Source organism: Brassica oleracea, chromosome C7 (genome assembly GCF_000695525.1).
Source record: "Brassica oleracea var. oleracea cultivar TO1000 chromosome C7, BOL, whole genome shotgun sequence".
NCBI classification, from domain to species: Eukaryota; Viridiplantae; Streptophyta; class Magnoliopsida; order Brassicales; family Brassicaceae; genus Brassica; species Brassica oleracea.
The window spans coordinates 40,248,375-40,275,650 of NC_027754.1; the positions used below are offsets into that span (position 1 = coordinate 40,248,375).

The following is a 27,276-nucleotide window of genomic DNA, read 5'->3' on the forward strand; positions in this document are numbered from 1 at the left end:
AGCACCTAGCAACCTCAAAACGATCGACTTTCACAATGGAATCTGCTTTCAAAGATGACATATAATGATTAGCATGTCCAACGAGAGTAAACCCATGAATCACGGAATCTGCAAATAGTATTATCCAACAAAGAATCAGGAAATAAATTAAAACAATTATGTTAAATAAGTGTGATAGATCGAATATTAACTTACCTTTTCATCGAGGAAAAGAACCGCGATTTCCACAAACTCCCTGTCTTTCTTGAAGTTCAGGGAATCCCATAAGCGGAGGAAGCCAGAGGCTATGCTCTGACTACTAAGACCAAGACGGAGAGACTCGAAGGTTGAGTGACGGATGCCGGGACGCCGGTTTGACGAACTGGAGAAGCAGAGAGAAACATTTTCTAGAAGATAGTTAAAGCTAAGAGGAATCAATGAGTTTTGTGGAGATGCAGATTGAGTTCATCAAAGATGAGAATCATATATATATGGTTTACAAAGGGGCTACAAATCAGGAACATTTATGATCAAGCGATTTAAGATGGGGACATGAAGAGTTCACCGGTGAAAAAATAGATTACGAACATACACACGGCGCAACTCTGTAACTCAGACTTGTTTGAGACAATAATGAAAAGAACTCATATTAAACTACAACAGTTTACAATATAGGAAAACCATAATTGTTGCAAACTTAAGTTTTTTTTCATATAACGTGATGAATCCCATTTAAAAATGAAACCCATAATACACTTGTAGGTCCGACCCTCAGAGGAAGCCAAAGAAACAAGGGCTTCCGACCTTCATAAATATATATTAGGTTCGGTCATCAATGTACAAAGGTATCAGTTAGATTAGTGGTATAAATGTTGGTGTTTATATCTCAATAACACGGGTTCGAACCATGGACTTGACACTTTTTTATACTTTTTAAAAGTGGGGCCCATAAAACGATGACGTAGCATGCTGAGGAGTGAGCAAAAACTGATCTATTATAATATAGATTACTAGGCCTTGGGAATTACATCCAAATGTGTCTGTCTATGTTCCCAATCCAGCCTCTGTGTTCTTCAGAATTAAGCAACAACGGCCCAGCGTTTTGGCTAAAACCTCTCATTAGAACAGAGGTTTACACCTGGATTTAACCAAAAAACACTCCAAACTTCTAGGCCTACCACTCTACAACAAAGCGTAATCACCAACACACAAAGCGTCTTACATCTCAACACGTGTCAATATTCACACGTGGACTACTATAATTGGTGGTATCCCAGAATCATAGTTCCACGTCAGCATTTGATTTTTATTAAACACCTTTGATAACTCTCTTCTCCGTTAATATATACACACTCTCGTCTCCGTTTGTTCACTTTAGTTTTCTCGAGAAATCCTCTGAATCTGCAAATCGATTTCCTCCGGAGAATGCGATCGGAGCTCGGAAACTGGTATGTAACTTCGCCTCACACTATCGAATCACTGATGATCTCATCGAACTATCTTAGATTTAACTTACACGCCCTGATTAAAATCTCTCTCCGTGCATTCGAAAGTTTCTACGAATGTTCCTGATAACATTGCTTAATCTTAACGTTTCGTCTTCGATTTCATTAGTTTTACTCTGTGTTGGTAGTCCTTAGCCAATTCTAGAGCTGATTAAATCGTGTATCTTATCGGCCGTGATCGATTTAGATTCGAAATCGAATCGTAGTTCTTTTTGGGGATTTGCTCTGTTTCTAGGGTTCTTGACTCGTTTTTTTTTGTTATCCTGCAGAGGAAGTGCGGCTCTAATCTCGTTGTTTTAGTTAACGATAGGAAAATGAGGAAGAAGATGTGTACCGTGTTAGTGTTGCTCTTGTCATTGCTCTCTGTACTCTTTGTACCATCGGAATCAGCTGTTGCAAGCGTAGATCTAGGTTCAGAATGGGTGAAAGTCGCCGTAGTTAACATCAAACGAGGGCAGAGTCCGATCTCTGTAGCCATCAACGAGATGTCCAAGAGGAAATCCCCAAGCTTAGTTGCCTTCCACTCCGGTGACAGGTTGCTAGGCGAGGAAGCTGCAGGGATCACGGCTCGTTACCCTAATAAAGTTTATTCACAGCTTAGAGACATGGTTGGGAAGCCTTTTAAGCATGTCAAGGATTTTATTGACTCTGTGTACTTGCCGTTTGATATCGTTGAAGATTCTAGAGGCGCGGTTGGTGTAAAGATTGATGATGGGACGACTGTTTACTCGGTGGAGGAGTTGTTGGCTATGATCTTGGGGTATGGGTCTGACCTGGCTGAGTTCCATGCGAAGATCCCGGTGAAGGATATGGTTGTTTCGATTCCACCTTACTTTGGGCAGGCGGAGAGGCGGGGTTTGATCCAGGCTTCTCAGTTGGCTGGGGTTAATGTTCTGTCCCTGGTTCATGAGCATTCCGGTGCAGCTTTGCAGTATGGGATTGATAAGGATTTCGCGAATGGGTCGAGACATGTTATATTTTATGACATGGGTTCGAGTAGTACTTATGCTGCCCTTGTCTATTACTCTGCTTACAATGAGAAGGAGTTTGGCAAGACTGTTTCTGTCAACCAATTTCAGGTAAATTATGCTCTTAATATACATTCAAGTTATTAAATTTTGTGGTTTCTTCAGTTTTTTTTGGGATCATGTGTGACATAAGCTCCGCCTACTCATGTTAGTTCTTTCATTCTGTCTATTTATGTAAATGTAGGTCAAGGATGTTAGATGGGACTCGGGACTTGGAGGACAGAGTATGGAGATGCGCTTGGTAGAGTACTTTGCAGATGAGTTTAACAAACAGCTCAGTAATGGAGTTGATGTGAGGAAGTTCCCTAAAGCAATGGCTAAATTAAAGAAACAAGTCAAACGTACAAAGGAAATTTTGAGTGCAAACACTGGGGCTCCAATATCAGTTGAATCTCTCCATGATGATCGTGATTTCAGGTATAACTAAATTATATCAAGATTTCCGTATTTTTCCAGCTCGCTGAACCTTGTGATGCGCATTGAATTCTAACTTGCGTTTTCTTTCAGGAGCACAATTTCCCGTGAGAAGTTTGAGGAACTCTGTAAAGATCTTTGGGAAAGGTCTCTTACACCTTTAAAAGATATTCTCATGCATTCAGGTTTGAAGATGGATGATATATATGCAGTAGAGCTAATAGGAGGAGCTACTAGAGTCCCCAAACTACAGGTAAATGTTCATGCTGTTGAAGCAAATCAATTCGACTTCTACATCCAAAGGTGTTGGATTATTCGCTTTTGATCTGATTTTTCCCCCTCTTTATAATTACAGAGCACGATCCAGGAATTTATTGGGAAGCAAGATTTAGACAAACATCTGGATGCTGATGAGGCTATTGTCCTCGGCTCAGCACTACATGCTGCTAACTTGAGCGATGGAATCAAATTGAAACGTAGGCTAGGTATAGTTGATGGTTCCCCATATGGATTTCTAGTTGAGATGGAAGGTCCTAATGTCAAGAAAGATGAGAGCACAAAGCAACAACTCGTACCACGGATGAAAAAGCTACCCAGCAAGGTACATCATTACATTCACAACCTTTTGAAGCTTAGCAGTGTGTTGTATGTCTTGTAATAATTCTATGTACCTGATTCTTTCACAGATGTTCAGAACATTTGTCCTTGACAAAGATTTTGACGTGTCACTTGCTTATGAGTCCGAGGATATCCTACCCCCAGGAATTACCTCCCCTGTGTTTGCGCAGTATTCTGTTTCTGGTTTGACGGATGCAACTGAGAAGTAAGAGCTTACAGTTTGCATTTTTATTTTTGATTTTCGTTTACAGAGAACAATGGTTTTCCAATAAATAAAACTTTTTGTTCTTGACAGATATTCTTCCCGGAATCTGTCAGCACCTATCAAGGCAAATCTGCATTTCTCTCTAAGTAGAAGTGGGATTCTCAGTCTAGATCGGGGAGACGCTGTCATTGAAATCACAGAATGGGTAGAAGTTCCAAAGAAGAACGTGACTATCGAGAGTAACACAACCTCAACAACAGGCAATGCCTCTACTGGAGCTGCCTCTGACGAGAATTCACAAGAAAATAAAGAGGAACTACAAGCTGATGCTGGAAACAGCACTGCTGAAGAACCAGTTGTGGTAGACCTGGGGACAGAAAAAAAGCTGAAAAAGCGGACATTTAGGATTCCTCTGAAGGTGTGTATTCTGGCTTACTGTTTCCAAGATTTTCTTGATTCTATCATCACCACTAACCAATTATCTTCGAATATATGACTTGTAGGTAGTTGAGAAAACTGTTGGACCTGGAGCACCTTTTACGAAAGAGTCTCTTGCTGAAGCTAAGACAAAATTAGAAGCCTTGGACAAGAAAGATAAGGAAAGAAGAAGAACGGCCGAGTTAAAGAACAATCTTGAATCTTATATATATGCTACCAAAGAGAAGGTGAGTGTGCTTTATATAGATCACTATCTCCATTACATCACTGTTCTTTTGTTGCTATATAGTCTTCGTTTTCTCTACACTATATTGTCTTTAGCTGCCATTCTTCTCAATACTCAATGGTTTGTTTTTATTTTGGTTTAACAGCTAGAAACACCTGAATTTGAAAAGATTTCCACCCAAGAAGAGCGCAAGGCGTTTGTTGAGAAGCTTGATGAGGCAAGTATCAGTTTTATTTTGAACTATATATACCATTTCATTGAGTTCCTATGATGAATGCAAGCGTGTGACATTGAGTGGGTGTCTGGTGTGCTTCAGGTGCAAGATTGGCTTTACATGGACGGTGAGGATGCTAATGCCACAGAGTTTCAGGAGCGACTTGACTCACTAAAAGCCATTGGCAGTCCCATATCTTTGCGGTTTGTTCTCTGCTCATAATATTTTGATTGAACGGGAGCTTGCTTGCTAAAAGAGTATTCTTATAAAACATTTGATACATTTTTGTACAGATCGGATGAGCTTACAGCACGACCCGTAGCAGTTGAATACGCTCAAAAATACCTAACCGAAGTGAAGGAGGTACTCTGACTGACATTACATGACTTGCCAGTTTTCTTATGATAGAGCTAACACAGTTGGGTTTTTGCAGATCATAAAAGAGTGGGAGACGAACAAAACTTGGCTTCCAAAAGAAAAAATCAACGAGGTTGTTTTGCTCATCTAAGTGAAAGCACATAGCTCTCTTTAATAATTGTTGGTGAGCTTCTGCTAAAATTGCGTTAATTCTGATTTAGGTCTCAAAGGAAGCAGAGAAAGTAAAAAGCTGGTTGGAGAAGAATGAAGCTGAGCAGAAAAAGTGAGCGTTGCTTCATTTACTTAGCTCTTAACGTCTTTAAAATTAGAGGGAGTTAACATGACGAAACTCTTGTCACAGGACTTCTCTGTGGAGCAAGCCAGTGTTCACGTCAGATGAAGTGTACGCCAAAGTATTTACTATGCAAGACAAGGTACACGAAACGAGTTTGATAAATAAATAAAGTCACAAAAAGGAATTTTCATTTAATTTCGGGGTTAAAATAAAAATATATATACACAGGTGACGAAGGTGAATAGGATTCCAAAGCCGAAGCCAAAGATAGAGAAACCAACAAAGAAGGAGAATACAACGGAGGAAAAATCAAAAGGCTCAGAAGACTCCACCAATTCTACTGAATCTGAAGCTGCCGCCAAAGAAGAAGAGGGCCACGACGAGCTTTGATTAACATTAAATACATAATAATAGAGTTTTTCATTGAGCTTAACTTTTGTGTGTTTTAGTGTCAAATAGAGGGTTGGTTAGTAAAAGCCAAGCTGAACTGAGCTGAGCAAAAGGATTTGATTCCTTTCTCAACTTCTTTCATCATATCAAGTTTTGGTCTCTTTTATCTTCTTTCAATTGAAACCTTAAAAATAGTTGGGCTTTATTATTCACAAAGCAGAGAGCAACTTTAAGTACTATGGGTTTCTACATTGGCTGTTTCTCTAAAATTTTAAGTAAAAGGATTTGATTCCTCTCAAAAGATATGATCTCAAGAGAACAGAACAAGAAACAAGTAGATTATCAAGAACCGGATAAAGAGAAACAAGAGTTTATAAACTTATGCTTCTTAAGAGCAGCTCAGGTTCTCTTAGAGATGGCTATCACGTTGAAGTTGAGCGTGTCAGGATTCTTCTCAATAATCTTCTTTATCACTTCCGCCAAATCATGTAAATTTAATACCACACAAAGATACACATCAAACATATATTTCCAAGAATTGTTACACATTTCAAAAACACAAAACATTGCATCTTCCAAGAATCTCTCCATGTATTGCAAAAAGATTTAAAGTACCTTCAACAGGGTAGCTAGAGAGGAAGCATCATGTGAAATTGGCCCTGCTTTCCTTCCATCTTGACCTGCATATAATTTTTTGCCAATTCTGAAGTGAGTTTGATGATTTCAGTATTCCTATTTTTTTGTTGTTGATATGAGAAATTTGTTACCATCAACACAAACGAAACAGATGAAATGATTGCCCAAGTCGTCTGAATTTGTCGGTGTTTCACCGGCTGAATGAGCATCTTCTTTATGAATTTTTATTTCAAGAAGCCCCTAACCAAAACAAAAACAATTAGATTTCAGAAATATCAAATCTAAAAATAAAAGATATTAGAGACACCTAGGGGTGTGCATATCGGTTTGAGTTCGGTTTGGATTATTTGGGTCTAAGAAATCATGAACCAAAGTCAGTCAAATTAGTATGGTTCGGTTTAATTCGGTTTTACTTCGGTTCGGTTTGTGTTCGGTTCGATTTTAGTTCAGTTTGGTTTGGTTTGGTTCGGTTCGGTTTAATTTGGTTTTGTCTGTATTTTTCAGTTCAACCGAGTTAATTTTTAGTTTAATTCTAGTTCAATTACAAAAATATGATTTATAAAAACATAAACAAATCATCATTTGATACTAAATTATTATTTCTCACATTTAAAAGTAAAACCAAATATCACAATAAATATGTAGAAAATATAATTCAATAATTTTATATTATTATCTTTAGATCTAATATAAATATCATAAAATAACTTTTCCGTTTTGATGTTAATGTATGAGATTCATATTCTTTTAGTTTGTTTTTAGTTGTACTTATTCTATTCATTTAAAAGTAAAATGTATAAAATTATGTTTAGTTGTTTAGGCTAAATGGTTAAATATATTAAATCTTAATATTATTAGTATATTAATTAATCTAATTAAAAAAATACTTCAATTTTTGGTTTGGTTCGGTTTAAAACCAAACCAAATCAAACCATTTAGGTTGATAAAATCTTGAACCAAATGGGTTAGACATATACTTCAGTTTGGTTTTTGGGTTTGGTTGGGTCGGTTTGGTTTGGTTTGGTTTGGTTCGGTTCAGTTCGGAATTTTTGCCCACTCCTAGAGACACCTTTGCAATGCTTTTGAAGACCTCATCCAAGAGCAATCACTCATCTGAAAAAGCAACGAAAAAGTGAGTTTGATGATTTAAGTATTCCTATTCTTGTTGATATGAGAATTTGTTACCATCTACATCCACATCAGTTACACAGATGAAATGGATGTTCACGTAGTCTGAAGCCTGAAGAAGAGTACCATCTTCTATTTGACTAGATATCTCAAGAAACCTTCCACGAGACACCTCCATAGGAGTCATATTGGCTTTGAAGTGTGTTCAGTGTGAAGCCCTAAGAAGATGGGCAAAGTAAGTATTGTCGTTGCAAAGAATACACATATTGTGCATGTATAAATATATTAAAAGGAGATAAGAATATTACCGTTGTTTCACCAGCCGTAGCAGCTACAGAATAAGCATTATCTATCTCAATGTCGTTCTCAAGAAATCTTCCACACTCCATAGGAGTCATATTGGCAGTTGTTTGAAGAACTTATCCAAGAACTTATCCTTCAACTAGGCAAGGAGAAAATAATTATCCTCAAGGATTTTGCATACTTTGATCTCAAGGTGAAGCACATATAGAGAGATGTTAAGACTTAAAAAACTTGATTTCAAAGGTAATGTTGCCAATAGCATGAAGAAGACCAATGGTTCCGCAAGCATTAACAACAGTTTGTTTCATGAAGTAATTTATCGCTATGCACCTACCATTCATTCATTAAACCACACATAACCAGTATGAAACTACAGAAACAAAGGTTCTAATTCATGAAGAACAAAACATTTTATGCTTGACAAAGTTTTAAATATCTAATTTGGCAAGCATACTATTTTGTCACAATCTATCATAATTTCATTGTTTTTGTATTATGATACAAATTTATATTTTATAGAAGATTTGTTACAAATCAAATACAAAGAAAACTGAATGAATAAAATATATTAATTAGCTATAATATTATGTGTTGGTACATATCTTAAGTTTTAAAACATAAAATGCTTACGAATATCCATATATATCTATTTAAAATAATATCAGAAAAATTGTTTTACTATTTCTAACAACTTTGTTTGAATGCAATTACCTCATATGACACTGTCCATATTTATAAAATATTAATTGAAATACTAATTTATTTGTTAAAGTTATAAAATTAGAATTTTGATATCAAATAATTTAAAATACAGTTGTTTTGACCTGGAGTAATACCAATTATTTATCTTCATTATAGTTAATTCTCAAAACTCCACGATCCCTAATCTCTAAAAAAGCCCTGATCCATGCCTAATGTCTATGTGGTGTTAGAACATATAGAATAGGGTATGTTGGAGTCAATTATGAGTTGTTCGTATATTTTACCCAAAAGTATAGTTTTAATACGTGTTAAAATTATACATATATATATAATATGATTATTTTAGATAATAAAATTTCCCGTACGTAGACAAAGATTATTTTAGATAATAAAGAAAGCCAACTTCGCTTCACTGTACATCGGTAACCTTCATCAAGAAGAAACATGATGGTAAAAAGAAATAAAGCATGCAACATAATGAAACTCTAAACAAAAAATCAATAAGAGCTTACCAGGGACTCAAATGATCACATGGAGTAATGGGGGATTACATTTGTGCAACAAACAGTTGCTCTGATAACTGCTTTGTGGAAATATGGGAATGAGTGCAATCGGTCTTGGAACTTAAGCATGTCGACATACGAAGAACGCAGGGTCAATTTTTCTTAAGCACTGGGAGTGGAAATCAACTTGATCTTCAGAATAGTGCTTCTCCACAGCCCAAAAAAAAATGGCTTCAGGGCACGTCCAAGATCACCTTGACGGAAGTAGCTATCTCTAGATGCAAGATCATACCTTTTACCAAATGAGAAGTTCACAAACAGATAGATAGTATGTACAACCACAAAAGAAGCGTTTAAGACCGAAGGTATTTTCGATAAGATATTTTAGTGATCGATGGACAAAATAATTTATAATACAACGGAGGATCTTTATATTATTATTAAGAACACTCAAATATCTTACAAAGGACTCAAACTCTCTCAACTCACTTAGTTTGGATCACAATACTTTCCATGTCTCCTTATTTATAGTACAAAGCTTCCAATATAATACCACTCATAGTTGCATAATATACACCAAACAAAGTTGCCCAATATTTTACCACACTTAGTTGACATAATACTATGGCACATTATTTATAATGATTTGACATATGATAAAATTATTATTTTTACTGATCAAAGAACATCTGAAAATGTCAATTTTACAATTAGCAAAAATGTGTCTCCATACATAGTACAAGCAGCAATGGTGACATAGCAAAAAAACTGAGGGGATCATAATCGTATAACTATTATTCTTTGTAACTAGAAATTATATAAATATAATGAAATATTAGGATAATTTTTTAATAAAAATACAAATAACCTGCAACTTAGCATGGGAATAAACCTAGTACATATAAACTGCTTATCACAAAACAGCAGATACAATAAAAGTTATATATATACAAAAACCATAGACAAACTATAACGACTCAAATTTCAACCCAGAAAATTCAGCCTAATAAAATTCAGTTAAATTGTAGAAAACTTAAATATTTCTTATTTAAAGAAGAATTTTGTAGTGGTTCCTAGAATATACTTTTAGTTCTTTCAAGTGAGACTCGCGAGTGAAAATGATTCATTTTGGATCAGTTTTTAAGATGTTTTTTCCTTTTTCTTTTTCAAATTTATGAATTTATGTTTTTATCGACGTTTCATGTTTTATTTATTTACTAGTATTACCACATGTGCTACCAATTCACTGTTTTCAAAATTAGTGAATCATCGTCATAAATTTTCAACTAGAGTGAATATTATTTTAAATATTGTATGAACAGTGGTACATGATATCAGAGGTACATGCAAACAAAGGTTGAAAGGATAAAACAATAACTTTGATATCATTATAAAATGATACATGTTTGTAGAATTTTTCAAAAGTACATAAAATATATACCAAAATACAAAATATACTTGAAATAGAATATTTGATGATTACATACAGAATAACAAATAATGCAGTTTAGTGCAAAAGTTAGATAGGATAAATGTAATAAATTTACTATTTTAAGTTTTATAGATTAAAATTGACATTTTATGTTAATTTACATAATATCTTTTTTTTTCAAAAAGCATACATTTAAACAAAGTTAACCCACATTACTTATTTTGATAGTTTGTTGAATTTATAAGATCAAAATTTACAACTTTAGTTTGCCTTTTATATTTTAAAAAGAATTGTCTGGCAATAATTAAGTTAAGTTTCAGCCAAAAAAAGATTAAGTAAAGTAAATTCACCTTTGGATTCAGAAATTCAAGCTCTGTGATATGTTCAACAATAGCTTTAGCGTCCTCAATTGCTGTAAGGAATACTGAAAAAAAAAATTCAACAAATCAAAAAAAAATTGTGGAGAATTGAAAACATGCAAAACCTTCTTTGTCAGGGCCAAAACCTTAGGCTTCGTTTATTCAACTCGAAGATAAATGCCAAGAGTGTAGTTATGGTCGTCGAGGAGAAAAATATTTTATGCTCCATACTCTCAAAAACCGTGACCATTATCGTACCAGTATCAGTTGCTTCCCATAATTCCACCAAATCAATATAAAATCTTGTCGATAAATGAATTTTAATTACTAATCTAGACACAGAAAGAAAAGAAGATATAAAGAAACACATGTCAAAATTAAAAATTTAAGAGAGGTTATAAGATCTTTGTTTTGTTGGGGAAGATAGGAAAAAAAAGGGAGATAACAGACCCTTAATTGATAGATCAAAAGTTATAAAAAAAAAAAAAAAGGAAAACGGTTTGATATAGTGGAAATGAGACTGTCTGAACGTAGATGAAAAAATTAAGATAATTGCTAAAAAATTAGGGATGGAAGAGAATTATTTTCAATCAATTTTTTTTTAAAGTATTTTCAATTTGTCAAAATTTAATTAGTTATGTGACTTGTGTTTTAGTATATAAAGAATTAGATTTATAGAGTTAACTTTTAAAATTAATAAATAAAAAAATTCAAAGAAAATTATTTATTATTTTATTTTGAAAAATACGAGTATTAGCAGACTTTATGTAACTATAGAGGTTTTGACAATCTTATAGCATAAATTTTGTTTGGCAAAACTCAAAAGAATTACAAATATGTCGATGTCACGCTTTGCTATATTTTGTATAGTTTTTGTCTCTTTCTTTGATGTGCACAAGTGTGAGAATGTTCTTATGGTTGTAGCCGGATTTCACCGCACTCTGAACCGCAAATGTGACCTGACTATCCAAAACTTAGCATTTCTCAGAAGTCCACTAAATGCGAACGATCATATCACATGGAACCTATGAATAACCAAGTCAGTTGTTCAAAAAAATAAAAGAATCAAATCAAAACCTTGACCAAAATTAAAATTGTATTCCAAAGTTGCAAAATTATAAGAATTCGTATCCTAAACAAAAATTTCAGAAAACTCAAGTATACAAATTTACAACCTTCGTGTTAAGAAAATCGTTGTTATCCTCCCTCATACGCTTGGTCTTGGGAGAATATCCTACCTACAAGAGATGTATATTGAAACGAAACATGAGTATTTGGACATGTATTTACATTTTTCTCTGTTGAGAATCTCTATATCATCATTAAGAAAGACAAAAAACTTGCCTCATCATGGTAGTTGGATATTTTATATAGCCTTCGCTGGCGATGGGCAGATTGAAAATGCGAATTCATTATGTTGTCCTGTTTGACAACGACAGGAAAGAGTTAAACAGGTTGTTGCTGCTAGACAATCTATATTGATAGAGAGGGAGAGGGGAGAGGATGCGTACCTCATGTATATGTTCTTTACTTGAGAGATGCTTTTTGAAATCATCGAGGCTTTCGCAATCACAGATACACAATAGGCAGTAAAACATACCAGAAGATTCAACAACACTTTCACTTCCGCTGCAGCACTTGTGAAGAAGGTGTCTTTTTGTCTCTGAAACTGGGGAGGAAAAAAATGTTGCTCAGCGTAATTAGTTTGGTGGTAATGTAGTAGTAGTGGAAGATGAGAGAACAAACACCTGAAAGTAAGCTATCCCAGAGCCACTCAGCAGAAGTGAGGAGGATTGGCATTTCAAAAGGCCTAACTGAATAAGCCAAAAAACAGTTGTAGTTACTCTCTTGTAGTTTCCGGCAAATAAGTGATGAAAGGTACTGGCTGGAAGCCACTTCATCCGATATGATCATAATTGTAGCCGGAGCAGGATTATCTTCTGTCCATTCCTCAAATTCTGTAATCATGCGACTGTATTTGACCCCTGTTTCAACAAAAGGAAATTAATAATTTTCAGTTGAAAATTAATTAAACACTAATAATTATATAACAGGAAATGGGACTAACAGAAAAGGGTATGTGCAAAATCGACTCTAGTGGAAGAGAGCGCTAGAAGGTGGTGATCAGGGGTTTCTTTTTGGTCTGCAAAGGCAGTGATGGAGACAGGACCAGTGTAGCCTATTTCCTTGACCGCCCTTTCTATACTTGGACGGACCCGACGAGCGTCGTACCCTTCCGGAATAGGGCAGTCATTCATGTCCCACAACACATGTATTTTAGCTGTGGCGTGTTGAGGCGTGGCCGGGTAGGTCCTTGCCCACGCCTTCGTTACACATAACAGTTGTGTGTCCGGAGGATTTATAGCCTCCTGAGCTTGACAAAGAAGAGTTGATGCTCAGATTATGAAACAAAAGTATTTGAGAGAGAGGATGATGCTTTGCTTACGTACTTCCAGTCCATGCTTATAACTGGAGAGATGCTTCCTGAATTTCTCCATGCTTTGGCAATCGAAATTGCACGATTTGCAATAAAACATGGCAGCAGATAATAATCCACACGTCACAAGTGGTGGTGTGCCTCCTTCTTCTTCTTCTAGTAATTGCTCCCAGCGCCAATTTGCATAACAGACGAGGAGTAAATCATCGCTACTCTTAATTGAATAAGCCAGAAAAAGGTGGTATCTAGTGCGCTGTTGTAGACGGGCCAGATCCCAGGTTAAGTCACCTTCCACCTGATTGGATATGATCATCATTGTCGCCGGAGGTGGATTTTGGTCTCGCCATCCCACCATATCCCGATACATGACTGAGCGCGTGCTATCTGTGAATATATATGGATGAATTACATTCTACGAGTTTCCTTTTTGTTATACTAACATCAGAGGAAGACTAACCGGAATTGGTATGTGCAACAGCGACTCCAGTGGAAGAGAGCCCTCGTAGGACGTGGCAAGGGGTTTTTTTTTGGTCGCCATAGGCAGTGATGGAGACACGACCAGTGTAGCCTAGTTTTCTGAACGCCCTTTCTATACTTGGACGGACCCGACGAGCATCATACCCCTCCGGAATCGGACAGTCATTCATGTCCCACCACACCTCTATTTTAGCTGTCTCCGCCGCATCGTTCCCCGACATCCTCTCTAACAAAAATCTCTCTGACACAAGAAGGTCCTCCCTCCATCACTAGTAATAGGGTTTGTTCTATATTTACACCAAACTACTGGGCCTAAATGTAACCTGGGATTCTCGTGGGCTTTTTACCTACCTAATATGATATTAGTAACATCCAATAATATCCTAAAACATCCATTGTCCATTTGAACAAAGCCCATTTACACATTGACAATCCAATTGACATCCTACTAATATCTAATTTTGTTTCTTTTACCAAAATTTGGAAATCTTACAATACTAAAAAAAAAGCTTTAAGACTAAATCTTACAATCACGTAGATTAAAAATCAGCCACTCAAGAACATGTTTTTTAAACACATAAGATAGGCTTCACCGTGCGAGGTTTAGTTATTTTGCTCAAGCCTAAATCAATCCATTCATATGGACTTAAATTAATTTGCTATTGCCCAAATGGACCCCATTGAGAAACTCTATCGTCTCTTTCCTCTTCATCCAATCTCTGTTATTAAACCTCATCTACCATCAATCAATAGTGTTTTTCAACACCCTCTTAATGAGTTTGTTTGGCTTCCCTCCTTTTTTCCTTCCTTATATACTGTATTTTTTTTCCCTTTCTACAAACCAAAACGGGAGAACCTGCTCTAATTAAGCTCAAGCCATGGTGATGAAACCAAAAGGCAAGTCCCCTATCTCTTCCGTTAATGATCACGAAGTTATGTTCTTCAAGGATGTCTCACCAGGTCCATATGAAACCGAGTTACGCTACGGTCTGCTCCATTTCTGGTAGGCTCGAAACCCAGCAAATAGACTGAAACCTATCCTGCGGTCTTGTATCTCCATGAATCAAGCGGCTTTCCTTAAAGGTCGTAGCTTGGGTGAAAATGTTCTTCTCGCCTCGGAATTGATCAGAACATACAAGTCCCCGCGCTGTCAGAGAAGTTGTATGCTGAAAGTGGATATTAGGAAGGCTTTTGACACGGTCTCTTGGGATTTCATCTTGAAACTGCTAGCGGCTCAAGACTTTCCTCTTCTATTTGTCACTTGGATAAAAGAGTGTATAACTTCTCCTCGCTTCTCAGTTGCCATCAATGGTGAACTCGCCGGTTTCTTTCCCGGTAAGAAAGGTCTGAGACAAGGAGACTCCATCTCCCCATACCTCTTTATCTTGATCATGGAAGTGCTATCAAAACTGCTAGAAAAAGCAGTAGATGACGGAGACATTCGACTGCACCCAAATTGTCATGAACCAAGGATCACACACTTGCTTTTTGCAGATGACCTATTGGTTTTCTCTGATGGGTCTAGGCACTCTATATCAGGTATTAAAAATGTTATATATGTCTTTAAAGAATGGACATGCCTAGACATGAATCCTGAAAAGTCTGAAATTTTTTTTGGGGGTTATTCTGAGGTCGAAGCTTCTGTGATCAGTGACATCTCGGGGTTCCGAATAGGAACTTTCCCTACTAGGTATCTGGGTCTACCTTTAAATCCTAGTAGAATCAGCTTCGCCACTCTCCAGCCGTTTCTTGAACGCATCACCGCTAAATTGCATTCTTGGACTGCTAAGACTTTGTCATTTGCAGGGAAAGTTCAACTAGTATCCTCAGTAGCGTATGGGATGGTAAATTTCTGGAGTTCGGTCTTTGCCCTGCCTAAGCGGTTTTATGAAAAAGTTGACTCGTTATGTTCGGCGTTTCTGTGGAAAAATAGTACTACTTCGGCAGCTGGAGCTAGAGTCAGCTGGGCTAGTATCTGCAAGCCAAAGAAGGAGGGGGGTCTGGGATTGAGAAGGCTGGAGGAATTTCAAATGGTCTTTGAGTTGAAAAGAGTGTGGAATTATTTTTGTGGGTTGCTTGGCTCAAGGCTAATGTGTTCACTAACCATTGCTATTGGACTATACCAGATTCTCAAAGAGTCTCTCCAACTGTTCGGAGCATGATCAGAGCGAGAGAAAGGGTGAGAGAGTTCATGAGATGTAGTGTTGGAGATGGATGTACTGCAATTTTTTGGCACGACCCTTGGACAGATTTGGGGCCATTGATCTTGGCTTTGGGAGCTAGAGGTCCACGAGATCTTCGGATCAACTGTGAAGCTCCGGTTATCAGAGCAGCGGTAGATGGAAACTGGTTTCTTCCTCCAGCAAGATCTGAAGAGGCAGTGACTTTGCAGATTGTGCTCTCAACCATGGCCCCACCTCACTCGGATAGGGGTGATGACAAGTATCTTTGGCGTAATGGAGCTGATCATTTTGTTCCAAAGTTTTCTTCTAAAGCAACATGGCACCGTATCAGAGAGAGAGCTCCTGAGGTCCCTTGGTGGGATCTGATATGGTTTAAAGAAGAGATTCCAAGATGTTCCTTTGTAGCTTGGATGGCAGTACTCTCCAGACTACCTACTAAAGGTAGATTGTCCTCGTGGGGCATGAATGTCTCTACGCTTTGCGTCATGTGCTCTTCTGGACATGAATCCCATCACCACTTATTCTTTTTGTGCCCATATGTCTCAGCTGTCTGGTCTCACTTCTCTGGAAGCGCTTGGCAAGCTGCTCCGTCGTCTATGCTTGAGGTTGCTGATATCATCGATGTCTCTCCTCAGTTGCGAGTGGTGATTAAATTGTTGATGCAGGTTATTGTTTACTGCATCTGGCGGGAGAGGAATTCTCGCATTTTCAAGCAGGTTGCCACTTCAGAAGCAGGGGTGATCTCGCGTGTTGATAGGCTCTTCAGGGATCGGCTCCTCTCCATCTCTCCTTCAAGACCACAGTCTCCGTCGCTGCTCCAGCTATTCTTCTCCCTCACCTATCGGCCTCCTTAGCTTTGTTATATTTCCTTCTCTGTTCTTGCTTTCCTATTTTGTAATAAGTGGATCTCCACAACCTTAAAAAACATAAAAGCCTGATTCTTTAAAAATTCAAAAAAAAAAAAAAAAAAAAAAAACTTATTGGTCTGGAATGGAGAGCTAATGCAGTGCGCACGGAATGTTAATAGACTCTCTTGAGCTTCTTTTTTGTATGATAACAAGAACTTACCATGAGATTTGATGAGTTTAATGACTCGTGGACCTTTACAGAAGTTCTGCGGTGGAAGCATATAAAAGTGTAAACTCAGGTTTAAAAATAAATCAAAAGTTCTAGATTATCATATTCTTGACATTTCTCTCTTTGCATGCAGGCAGTAGTAGAAATTAAAAGCAAACACGTTGGAGGAGCCTTCCCATGAAAAGCAAAGGTACTTTTATTCTTCCTTCTCTCAATGGTCTGTTTGTATAATTAACTATTATCTTTTTTTTTTTGAAAGAATTTTAAATTTATTTCAATCAAAAAACCTTGTTACAGATATGAAACTGCTCCTTCTATATACTAACAATGAGAAAACTCTATACAAAATCAAGATACCCCTTAACCTCTATCAAACCAACTCTCCATTGCCTTCTCATACTTCCTTCCCTCCTTTCTTCTTAGTGAAGTAATTCTATTTCTGATCAACTTGTCCAGCCTAGTAATCAGACAGGCCGCCGGTAGAGAGGGTTCTCCAACTCTTCTCACATTCCTTTCATGCCATAAAGCATAAGCAACAGCTTGAAAACTATATCGGAGCAAGAAAGTTTGCATACTTCTTCCGTGAAGTCCATCTGCTACAACCTGAACCACACTTGACCACTCATGAAATCTCCTATTCCCTGCTAGATTTTTTATAGTACCCAACCACACTTCTTTTGAATAGTCACAATCAAAAAACAAATGGTGCCGAGTTTCAGTAGCCTTTTGACATAACCAGCAAGTGGATATAGCTTGCGGATTCCATCTGAGAACTCTGTCTCCCGTCGCCAGTCTGTTATGGATAGCAATCCATACTAGAAAGGAGAACTTTGGTGTGGCTCCTGAAAACCAAACACTTTTATACCAAGGGACTTTTGGTGAATGAGTTCTGATAATGTTCCAAGTTTGTGATGTAGAAAACCCTTCTCTGTACTCTCCATTCTCCCTCTTCCATAAACATATATCCTCCATTTGATTAAGCCCTCTGTTTCTTAGCTTCACCACTTCCTGATCTATCAGCTGGAGAGTAGAGACTCTATGTCTTTTAACCCAATACAGCTGAATAGCCCTTTCCACCGTACTATTTAGAGGAATACCTAGCTCCATTGTTCCTCTTCCTTCTGTTAGATCAATAAGATTCCCCAGCGGCGACCATCTATCGAACCAGAAAGAGGTACTAGCACCACTGTTGACATCCTTTCTCGACAGTTGCATAGCTAAATCCAATGGTTGAATTTATCATCTATATAAATCCAATGGTTGAATCACCGCAGGTATTATGAATGATGTATGCGAGACAGTCTCGGGCCTGAAAGAAACAGAAACCGCAGAAGAAGAGCTTTATTTTGGAATAAGTACAGGGAAAGGTCTAACAAAGTTCAAGTGCAAGAGCAAGTCTGATAAGCAGACATGGGTGGATAGCATCCGGAATCTTCTCCAGCAAGTAACTGCTGTTGAGGTTATCAACACTTCTACTGAAACTACAAACATTAGCAATATTACATAAGTCATGTATTAATGTTTATTAGTGTTGATAATGATCATTAAAAGCCAATGATGTATTTGTTTTAAGCACATTTACAAATCTGTAAGTATGCGTAGTGTCTTTTTTCATCTTCTCTTGTTTTTAATTTCAGTCAGTTGTAAACATTTATATTTATTTGGATATAATGAAGAATATTATAATAGGATTACTAATAGTGTACGGAGGATGAGACATGTTCAAACAAAGCCTTTAGTTATAAACTTATAATTGAAGAAAAGATACAGCACGGAGGAGATAAGCGAATAAGATAGTTGGGACAGAGAAGAAAGCAGAATGGTCACTATCCTCCAAGATATACAACTGAGAAGGTGGCCACTTCTCCACCAAACGGTCTTGGTACATAGGATGAAATAGGTTATCTTTAGCAGTCTTCATGTATACTCGAGGAACTTTCTCGGCTTCAGGGTTTGGAGGCAGCTTATCAATACCTTGTAACGCCCTTATCGGAGCAGGTCGCAACAGCTTAGATGCCAAAGTTACATCCTACCAACAAGGCAACAGCAACCATATATATTTATTTGCATAATAAAATTGGTACTGAAACATGATTGGTGGTGTTCCAAAAAAAAACATGATTGGTGAAGTAATTAAGAGAGTAACCTCAATAGGACTTTGGCTATAGTAATAATGACGTATAAACTCTTCCTTCATTAATACGCCAGTGGGTGGCTTATCAGCGCCTTCACCGTATGTGAACTCCCATATGTCTTCTTCTCCCACAGTCATCTTTAACATATTCACATGAATTTAGTGCAAATGTCTTTTAATGTATTACTTTCGATCATACAAGTTTTAACCAAAGATTGTTGAACATAAATTTTTTTGTGTAGTTACAATGTTATTGCAGAGTTATTTGTATTTTGTAATGTATATGGTCGTTGGAGAACTGCTAGAACACAAGATATGTTGTAGTATTACAACTTGGAAATAAAGAAGAATACGCAAAATACACATGTTAATATGGTTTTAAGGACTTATTGAGAATAACAAGAAAAAGAGCCACTCACGTTTGAATTATTAGGAGAGGTAGTTCCGGGTTGAACCATTTCAGCCGCTACGTAAATAACCATGGAGATTTTGTCTGTGAACTTGCACAGAGCTTCAGTGACAGTTCCTCCACCGATGCTATGTCCCACGAGTATGATCTTGTGGTGAGGAGGGATTTCAGACAAGAGAGAGAAGAGAGGTTGGTTATAATGGTCGAAGTCAAAGACGGTGTTAGAGTCCGTGAGGTTGATGCCAGCGCCGGTGAGATCGAGGGAGGTGGCTTTGAATCCTGCGGCGAGAAGAAGAGTGATGAGTTTATACCAGCACCAACCACCGTGGCAGGCTCCATGAACAAACACAAAGTGAATTATTGGCGCTACACCACCGTCGCCTCCCATCGCAGTCTGTCTAATCTGTATAAGTTTAGTTCACTTGACTTTAGCAAAAAAATGAATGTGGTTTGGTCCACATCTTTACAAATGACGGTTACAACCCCCTAACCTGTTTCTCTGACGCGTGGGACCAAATTAAATCTTCTCTCAAATTTTTTTATTTCGTCAGAAAAGTCTCTTTACTCGATAGTCTACTGGGAGAACTCCAGAGAGAAGGCAAAAGAAACTACTGAATATGAAAGAGATGTGGAAACAACCAATACCACACGTACAAAAAAAAGTTAGTGTAACCGTGCCTGATCTCTGTCCCAGGAAACTTATCCATATATAATAAAATTTATTTTAATCATTTTTTTTGAAAAAATGTTAAATTAATTAAAAAAAAAATACAATACAACTAAATTGCTTGTTTGAACTTTGAAGCTTAAAAAATACAATCTTTGCGTTACATTAAAGAAAAGAGTAACCTAAATAAATGAGAACATGCTTATCAATAGCTTTTATAAACTCAGACGCAGGTTTGTGATCTTCTCTAAATCTTTTTCCATTACGTTCAGTCCAAATAGCGCCTATAACGAGACCTGAAAAACATACCGATAGAACAATTCCAGTTTGCTTCGCGTTTTAGTGAGGAGTGCAACTATGTCATCCCTAACGTTTATGTAATCCGTCGTCAAGAGCTTCCTGGTGAGGTTCGACCACACCTATCCCGAATATTAACATTGGAAAAATAGATGGTTTCGAGACTCAGGGCAAGCCTGGCAGGGCGAACACTATTTTGATCATTTTGAGTTTTATGTGATATATTTGTGATAAATTTATGGTTATTATAGGGTATTTGCCCTTTTAAAAACTCATTTCTGAAATTAATCTAGATATTTTAATTGAGATTTTTATATTTTTGGAATTTTTAAAAAACAAATCTTTCAAATAGTTATTTTTAAGTTTTTGTCACAAAAATAGTTTTTAAAAAAATAAAATAACTACAATAGTTCTTTTTTATTTTGAAATTTTAAATATTTTTTTTTTTTTAAATTTGAAATCATATTCCAAAACTCACCCATTAACTCAAAACTCTACGTATATAGTAGTTAACCATATGATAAAAATACATTTTTACTTTTTAATAAAACTTAATTCGATCGTTATACTATTTTCTTCCGCGTTTTTTTGTTTTTGAACAATGTTTCATTGATAATTATAGTGTATATGGCCAATACAAGAAGTTTATTAACCAAGAAGGAGGAACTGAAAAACTTAAAACATCAACTTGATCGTCAAAAATACAACGTGATCCTAGGGAATTTTTCTTTATAAAATTGTAATTTTAATTTTTTGATATTTATTTAAGTTTGGATTGGATTATGAAATATCAAGGATCTGTTCATATATTTTTATAATTAGAATCGGGTAATTTGTTCGGTTTAGTTCGGTTTAATTTTGGTCAATGTACAAAAATGCTGGAGCCTCCGGGCCTCGAGGAGAGGAAGGAAACAAAAAAAAAAAAAAAGAGAGAAGTGAAGTCTAGATCTCTCTTCTTCTACAACCAAGGTTGGTCCGTCACCGGCGAAAGGCGGAAATCCTCTTCTCCGACGTTATAATGCCGGTAAGATTTCCTCGTTTGAGAGTGTAAAATCTAGATCTCAGATTATATTAATTCCCGACTCATCTTGTGGCAGTTCAAGACGGTGGAGCCTCCGAGTCTGTTGCGTTACTTGATCGGATCGGCGGTGATGATGATCGGCGTCGTATTACCAGTCGGTTACATGATGTTCCGCAACAAGCGCGTCCCTTCCTCGTCTTCCTACTCTAAACAGACGTAGGTCTGCTTTTCCCCTTCACTTGTCATCTGATCTGCTAAAACAGTCACAGCTTTGAGTATCTTAGAGATATAGTTGAGATCTGAAATTCAAATCAGTTTATTTTGATTTCTGTACAGTGTTTTTTTTTTTTTTTGGTATTGGAATGATCAACAAGCATCATTTAATTTGGCCGGAAAATGAATTGGAAAATCTTCTTGGGGGTTGGTTTTATAAGCTAAGTTTATTGGATAAAGTCAGTGAAGTGAATTAGTATAGTGACTTTGACCAGAGGCAGTTTTGGTTGAAGATAGATTATCAAAATATTGATAGTTGCTCCTCTTCTTCTTCTTCTTCTTTAAAAGCTTGTTTAGGCCAGGTCTAAGTAAAACTCATCCTCACTCATTGGTGCCTAATAATCTGATGAGATACTTTTCAGGAACAAAGTTTTGATTTAGAAGTCCAGAGACTGCGGTTGAATTCAATTGGATCCACAAGGATGATGACATATTGATTATGGGGGATTCTTGTTTTGACATGGGTTGCAAGAGATAAGAGATTAAAAACCTACAAAAATATGAGTAATTTTTCGTTAATCTTCTTTGTTAGGTTATGCAAGGTCTATTATGTAACACAACCTCTTCTCTTAGGCTGAAACATTATATAAGACTGAATTTCGTTCATTGCATCTTGTCTCTTTGTGGTAAATGAAATGTTATCGACATGCTTAGATTAGGATTCTGTTCACAGTTTCCAAACATTACACAGTACTAGTAGATATGGTGTTAAATGCTTAGGGAACTAGAACAATGAATAGAAAAAACACTTCCGGAATTGATTTGTGATTTGGGGAGAGCATGTTTGTAACGGGAATGGAGTCTCTGGTTCGATACACTCTTGGTGATGGAACACCTGTTGCCCGTATTATCGACAGGTTACTCAGATTGTCTTGGCGTTGGACTCTGTCATATATCAAAAGCTGATGTATTGTGAATTGAGTTAAATATGTCGAGCATTTTCGAGTGCTCTTTCAAAACTGTAACAAAGAGGCAGATATAAAGTGTTTGCTTAAAAACCATAATTAGAAGGCCATCGTATAGTCTCCAAAATTTGTAAAAACATAAAGTCAACATGCGACAACATGAATTCTAGAAGAAGATGATGATAGCAGTAACAATGATGGCCAAAGGCGAATCAACGGTAACGACGAAGGGAGAGGGAGTTATTCTTCTTCCATGTAGCTCTGCGAGACGGGCGGTTCTTGTGGTTTCTGTGACCCTTTCCGCGCAGTCCTCTGTTCTTCTTTCCCTCCGATGTAAGTCCCCTGAGCTCACGGTGTTTGTGAACCGGGTTGCAGATCCAGTTGATCCTCGGGTCATTACGCACAGCGTTGTGTGCCGGGTCAACCAAGATGATCTCGTAGTACTTGTACGTCGAATCCTAAACCAATATATGGAAGTTAATATCTATACACACACAGATAAGCCTAGTAATGCACATGAAAGAGAGTGAGAGAGATAGTACCTCGTTGAGCCAGTAGGAGTTGACGACTCTTAGACCGCCCAGTTTCCTTCCAGCACGCTCCTCAGCAACAGAACGCTTGCTCCTCTGGAACTTGAGTTGAGTAACTCCCTGGTTTGTGGGTTTACCATACACAATACCCTTTGGCACTGGCCTCTTTCTTCCACCACGTCTCACACGGACACGGTACACCACGAAGCCCTAACATAGATTAACATCCCAACTAGATAAGTAACTGAATGTTGTGACTTGTGAATATTATAACACTGTAACAGTTGGAAGAACAAGGAGAATATTATAACACTGTAACAGTTAGAAGAACAAGAGTCACATTTTCAGACAGCATAACTAAGATCCAAAGGGCAACTAAACAAAAGACTAAGGATTAGGGCACAACTAGTTACCTGCTTGGCCTTGTAACCCAAACGACGGGCCTTGTCGGGACGAGTAGGCCTGACGAGACGGACAATCGAGGGCTGCTGTCTGTACTCCCAGCACCTCACCCTCTGCACAAACCTCATCACATCGGATTGTTTCTTCCTCCATAGCTCAGACACATACTTGTACGCACCTACAGTTCACCATCGAAACCATTAAGCTACCAAGTGTTCGCAATAACACATCCATAGAACACAGATTATTTGAACAGAGACATTGATGCTAAAAAGAAACGACGAGAACAGATCTAGACGAATGATGAGAAGAACGAGTTACCCATTTTCGAAGAGCCGCAAAGCACCGGCGCAAGGTAGGAATTGTCACTGATTTAAAGCAAGGAACTTAGGGTTTTAAATCCAGTGGAGCACAAAAAAAAAAAAAAATTGGGCAGATATAGTTAAATGATTAAAAGCCCATTACCCATTTATAATGGGCTTCGAGTTATAACCAGATTTCTAAGATACATTATTTCATTTCGCGTCTCTCGACTATAAGATGCATCTTTCAAGTGTTATGACTTCACGAAGGAGGATACAGTTCATATTCGTCACCAACAGTGCATCCCGAAGTTTCATCAATAATATCATAGTTTGTAAAAGTACACGAGAGGAGGAAATAAATAACATTTTTAGTTTGTTATTCTTATAAGACTTTCGAAAAGAACAGTCCACGAATCGTTGAGGCACCAAAAGTCCCTCCACGGGGAATTCTAGGTTTAGGTGCAAATGACTTACGTGCAACACATGAACTCGAGCAAGTACTGTCTATGTCCAATGGGTTACGAAGTGAACAGTCCACGAATCGTTGAGGCTATATACTACGAGTGCGTACCCGTAATCATCCCTGATAACTTCGTCTTGCCGTTCAGCGAGTTGCTTGATTGGTCTGCGTTCTCGGTGGTTCTGCCGGAGAAGGAGATTCCACGGCTTAAGGAGATACTATTGGAGATTCCAATGAGGAGATATCTGAAGATGCAGATGAACGTGAAGATGGTTCAGAAACATTTCTTGTGGAGCATTAAACCTAGAAGATACGATGTGTTTCATATGATACTTCACTCCATTTGGTTCAACCTTCTAAATCAGAACCAAACTTCTTCTGATCATGTTCCTGATTCCTGACATCATCCTTAATTATGTCTGTACATAAAGAAAATATTTGCATTGATTCAAACTCTCATTTCTTAAGGCCCATGATGAATACTAATGGGCTTAACTGATGGCCTAGATGACCCGCCGAATGGAGAGAATATACTCTACTGTTAGCAGAACCGATGGTGGAAGAAGTTTTGAAGAAACGAACTAGAGCACTTGCTCAAAAATAATTTAAAAATGCGAAGGAAATTTGACAAGCTGTATCGATCCAATCAAAATACAAAACTCAAATTTGCATTATTAGATATGGGTTTTATATATGGGTATAAGCTATATTGTTTAGTGTTTACACAAATTATAAAAATTACCTACTTACTGACTAACGAATTAAACACCAAACTACTAACAAATGAATGATATATTTACCATTTAAATCAACAAATATATCTTATTGTGTTAAATTCAAGTTTATTATGGACATTCAATTTAAAACTAATTGATAGTAAGTGAATTGATCCTAAACTTATATATATTATTTAAAGATTTAGAGTATTTAGAATTTAGACTCTGATACCTGTTAAATTCAGATTTATAATAGGTTTCCAATTTAAAATCAATTGGTTGTAAATGGATTGGCTCTAACCTTTTATATATTCGTTAAAATCTTTAAATTTTTGACGTGGGATATAATATTTCTAATAGATTGTTTGAAGATAAACATATAATGTATTGAAACTTGTTTCATTTAGGGAAATCATCCATAAATATATATATATATATATAATTCTTACAACGCTTCTTCAGTATATAAGAGAGATGCTATTTAAGATAGAAAAAGCCAGAAAGGTATAAAAACACGGAAAAAAACAGAAAGAGAACTATAGACACTTTTTTTTTTGTCAACCCAACTATAGACACTTTAAATTCAAATTGTAAACCTTAGAGCATGATTATTGGAGTTTTTTTGGGTGAGGTTCTTAGCGAAATATAAAAATCCGTCTCTTAGCTTTTTTAATTAAAAGTTAAGAAACGGATTTTTATATTTCGATAAGAACTTCATCCTAAGAACCCCCGATAATCATGATCTTAACTTAAAAATCCCCGTTATCCTGTGAAAAGAAGTTTGAAAGTACAACGGGCAAAACTATTTCGGCGACAGAACTGGAGATTAGTAAGGTATAAGTTTATACTTTATATTGCTCTATGAACAAGTAATAATGTCCCCATAAATTTAAACATGGGACCAATTTTCTTGACCATGTATATAATTATAACATATACACATAACACATGCATCGATGGTCCTGTGGTCCTCCTCTCCGTCATTTTTCGTCTACGTATTATTACCTGTGTCTACGTGTTAGCAACTCCCACACCAGCATACATTAGACTATGTACAATGGTCAGAATTTTTTAACATCCTAAACTATACTTTTTATATTCCATATCATCTTCTCTTTCTTCCACATCATAATTCAACAACCATCTAATTTTTTTTACCTACAATAGTTTTGTTTAATAAAATTCAACACTCTATCCCACTATTTTTATTTCATATTTTCATCTTCTTTTATTGTTAATAATATATTATAATATTAAACTTGAAATTTTTTAAAATATTTTAATATTTATATTTTAAAATAATAAATAACATTTAAAAATAATATCATTGATTATAATTAAGTTTATAACAAAAGTTATATAGTTTTAAATACTTTTAATTTATTTCGTATTTATATTCATATTCTTAACTATTTTTATACAATACAAAATTAAAATTGTTAAAAAAATTGTTATTGGAATTTATTTAACAAAAAAAGTTTTAAAACACCAAATGAATGAGATTAATCTCTATTTATAAATATATGTCCAAATAAAATGAAACAAATTTCTATTAATAGAGTACGGAAAATGATGAAATTTTATGATTAAAATATAAATATAAAAATTAATTTACTATGAAATAAATGACATCAAATAATGGAGGTGGAAAAAACAAAATAAGTTACTTCATTCTCTTTCTTCTTCGAACCTCAATTTTTAACTCCAATGATAATATGAAATGATTCAACTATGATTAATCCACCTATGATTCAACTCTCCTTTCAACACATGCATTAAAGTTGAATTAAAGTTTCAACACCTCCATTGCTTGTAGTCTTACTAAAACATTCTGTTTACCGTTTTATATTTAATGAAACATTTTGACATCTGACTTCCAGCACTTATTGGCTTAAATTGTTTAGGTATGTCGCAACAACTCTCACCTCGCGATAACTGTCGTTTTCTATTATTTACTCTTGTACTAGGATAAGCTTGCGCGGAATTAAGTTATTATTTTTATTATATTTTGGAGAATGAAACAATAGTTTGGCTTCATTTGGATTAGGGGTGTTCAATCCAGATATCGGGTTGGTTTCGATTCGGTTCGGTTTTTTTCGGTATTTTGGTTAGTAAAATATAACTACTATTCTAAATCCATATTTACTTTGACTTTAGTCTTTCACATACTTTTGAAAGATTTCAACTGGACAACTAAATTGATCAGCCAATCTTGTTGCTTTAAATCATTAGTATATATATATATATATAT

General features: G+C 36.3%; 6 protein-coding genes and 1 pseudogene across 6 annotated transcripts; 2 read left to right on the forward strand and 5 right to left on the reverse strand.

Moving 5' to 3' along the window:
* The first annotated feature begins 1,310 nt into the window (after positions 1-1,310).
* On the forward strand, positions 1,311-5,905 carry LOC106305980 (heat shock 70 kDa protein 17-like). The gene is made up of 15 exons (XM_013742422.1): positions 1,311-1,427; positions 1,754-2,563; positions 2,697-2,929; positions 3,020-3,179; positions 3,282-3,527; positions 3,613-3,749; positions 3,840-4,167; positions 4,253-4,414; positions 4,559-4,630; positions 4,730-4,830; positions 4,921-4,990; positions 5,061-5,117; positions 5,206-5,267; positions 5,346-5,418; positions 5,508-5,905. The coding sequence occupies exons 2-15, from the start codon at positions 1,799-1,801 to the stop codon at positions 5,667-5,669; spliced, it is 2,628 nt and encodes an 875-aa protein (XP_013597876.1). The 5' UTR covers positions 1,311-1,427; positions 1,754-1,798; the 3' UTR covers positions 5,670-5,905.
* A 99-nt stretch (positions 5,906-6,004) lies between these two features.
* LOC106303282 lies at positions 6,005-8,452 on the reverse strand (annotated as a pseudogene).
* A 3,036-nt stretch (positions 8,453-11,488) lies between these two features.
* LOC106303878 lies at positions 11,489-13,904 on the reverse strand. Its single transcript, XM_013740225.1, has 8 exons — positions 13,627-13,904; positions 13,183-13,553; positions 12,801-13,101; positions 12,481-12,717; positions 12,244-12,401; positions 12,077-12,154; positions 11,908-11,970; positions 11,489-11,757 (listed from the first exon to the last, which is right to left on the reverse strand). The coding sequence occupies exons 1-8, from the start codon at positions 13,865-13,867 to the stop codon at positions 11,728-11,730; spliced, it is 1,479 nt and encodes a 492-aa protein (XP_013595679.1). The 5' UTR covers positions 13,868-13,904; the 3' UTR covers positions 11,489-11,727.
* Positions 13,905-17,266: 3,362 nt separating this feature from the next.
* Positions 17,267-18,121, reverse strand: LOC106303283. The gene has a single exon (XM_013739598.1). It carries the CDS (start codon positions 18,119-18,121, stop codon positions 17,267-17,269), a length of 855 nt encoding a protein of 284 aa, XP_013595052.1.
* Positions 18,122-18,579: 458 nt separating this feature from the next.
* LOC106304188 (pheophorbidase-like) lies at positions 18,580-19,837 on the reverse strand. Its single transcript, XM_013740585.1, has 3 exons — positions 19,460-19,837; positions 19,053-19,178; positions 18,580-18,935 (listed from the first exon to the last, which is right to left on the reverse strand). Exons 1-3 carry the CDS (start codon positions 19,835-19,837, stop codon positions 18,654-18,656), a joined length of 786 nt encoding a protein of 261 aa, XP_013596039.1. The 3' UTR covers positions 18,580-18,653.
* A 1,477-nt stretch (positions 19,838-21,314) lies between these two features.
* LOC106304247 lies at positions 21,315-22,360 on the forward strand. Its single transcript, XM_013740654.1, has 3 exons — positions 21,315-21,437; positions 21,511-21,650; positions 22,070-22,360. The coding sequence occupies exons 1-3, from the start codon at positions 21,432-21,434 to the stop codon at positions 22,086-22,088; spliced, it is 165 nt and encodes a 54-aa protein (XP_013596108.1). The 5' UTR covers positions 21,315-21,431; the 3' UTR covers positions 22,089-22,360.
* Positions 22,361-22,677: 317 nt separating this feature from the next.
* Positions 22,678-23,949, reverse strand: LOC106301943 (60S ribosomal protein L15-1-like). Its single transcript, XM_013738434.1, has 4 exons — positions 23,866-23,949; positions 23,556-23,722; positions 23,155-23,352; positions 22,678-23,070 (listed from the first exon to the last, which is right to left on the reverse strand). The coding sequence occupies exons 1-4, from the start codon at positions 23,867-23,869 to the stop codon at positions 22,825-22,827; spliced, it is 615 nt and encodes a 204-aa protein (XP_013593888.1). The 5' UTR covers positions 23,870-23,949; the 3' UTR covers positions 22,678-22,824.
* Positions 23,950-27,276: the final 3,327 nt, after the last annotated feature.

Excerpts from the sequence above, each read along its gene's own strand:
- LOC106305980 (XM_013742422.1), top strand. The coding sequence starts at position 1,799 with ATGAGGAAGAAGATGTGTACCGTGTTAGTGTTGCTCTTGTCATTGCTC. Across the intron at positions 2,564-2,696 it reads TTTCTGTCAACCAATTTCAG|GTCAAGGATGTTAGATGGGA; the intron begins GTAAATTATGCT and ends ATGTAAATGTAG. Across the intron at positions 5,268-5,345 it reads AATGAAGCTGAGCAGAAAAA|GACTTCTCTGTGGAGCAAGC; the intron begins GTGAGCGTTGCT and ends CTCTTGTCACAG.
- LOC106303878 (XM_013740225.1), bottom strand. The coding sequence starts at position 13,867 with ATGTCGGGGAACGATGCGGCGGAGACAGCTAAAATAGAGGTGTGGTGG. Across the intron at positions 12,718-12,800 it reads TTTTGCACATACCCTTTTCT|GGGTCAAATACAGTCGCATG; the intron begins GTTAGTCCCATT and ends TTGTTGAAACAG. Across the intron at positions 12,402-12,480 it reads CTGGGATAGCTTACTTTCAG|TTTCAGAGACAAAAAGACAC; the intron begins GTGTTTGTTCTC and ends TTTCCTCCCCAG.
- LOC106303283 (XM_013739598.1), bottom strand. The coding sequence starts at position 18,121 with ATGCAACTGTCGAGAAAGGATGTCAACAGTGGTGCTAGTACCTCTTTC.
- LOC106304188 (XM_013740585.1), bottom strand. The coding sequence starts at position 19,837 with ATGGGAGGCGACGGTGGTGTAGCGCCAATAATTCACTTTGTGTTTGTT. Across the intron at positions 19,179-19,459 it reads CCTCTCCTAATAATTCAAAC|ATGACTGTGGGAGAAGAAGA; the intron begins GTGAGTGGCTCT and ends AATATGTTAAAG. Across the intron at positions 18,936-19,052 it reads ATAGCCAAAGTCCTATTGAG|GATGTAACTTTGGCATCTAA; the intron begins GTTACTCTCTTA and ends CCTTGTTGGTAG.
- LOC106301943 (XM_013738434.1), bottom strand. Across the intron at positions 23,353-23,555 it reads TGGGTTACAAGGCCAAGCAG|GGCTTCGTGGTGTACCGTGT; the intron begins GTAACTAGTTGT and ends AATCTATGTTAG. Across the intron at positions 23,071-23,154 it reads ACTCCTACTGGCTCAACGAG|GATTCGACGTACAAGTACTA; the intron begins GTACTATCTCTC and ends ATATTGGTTTAG.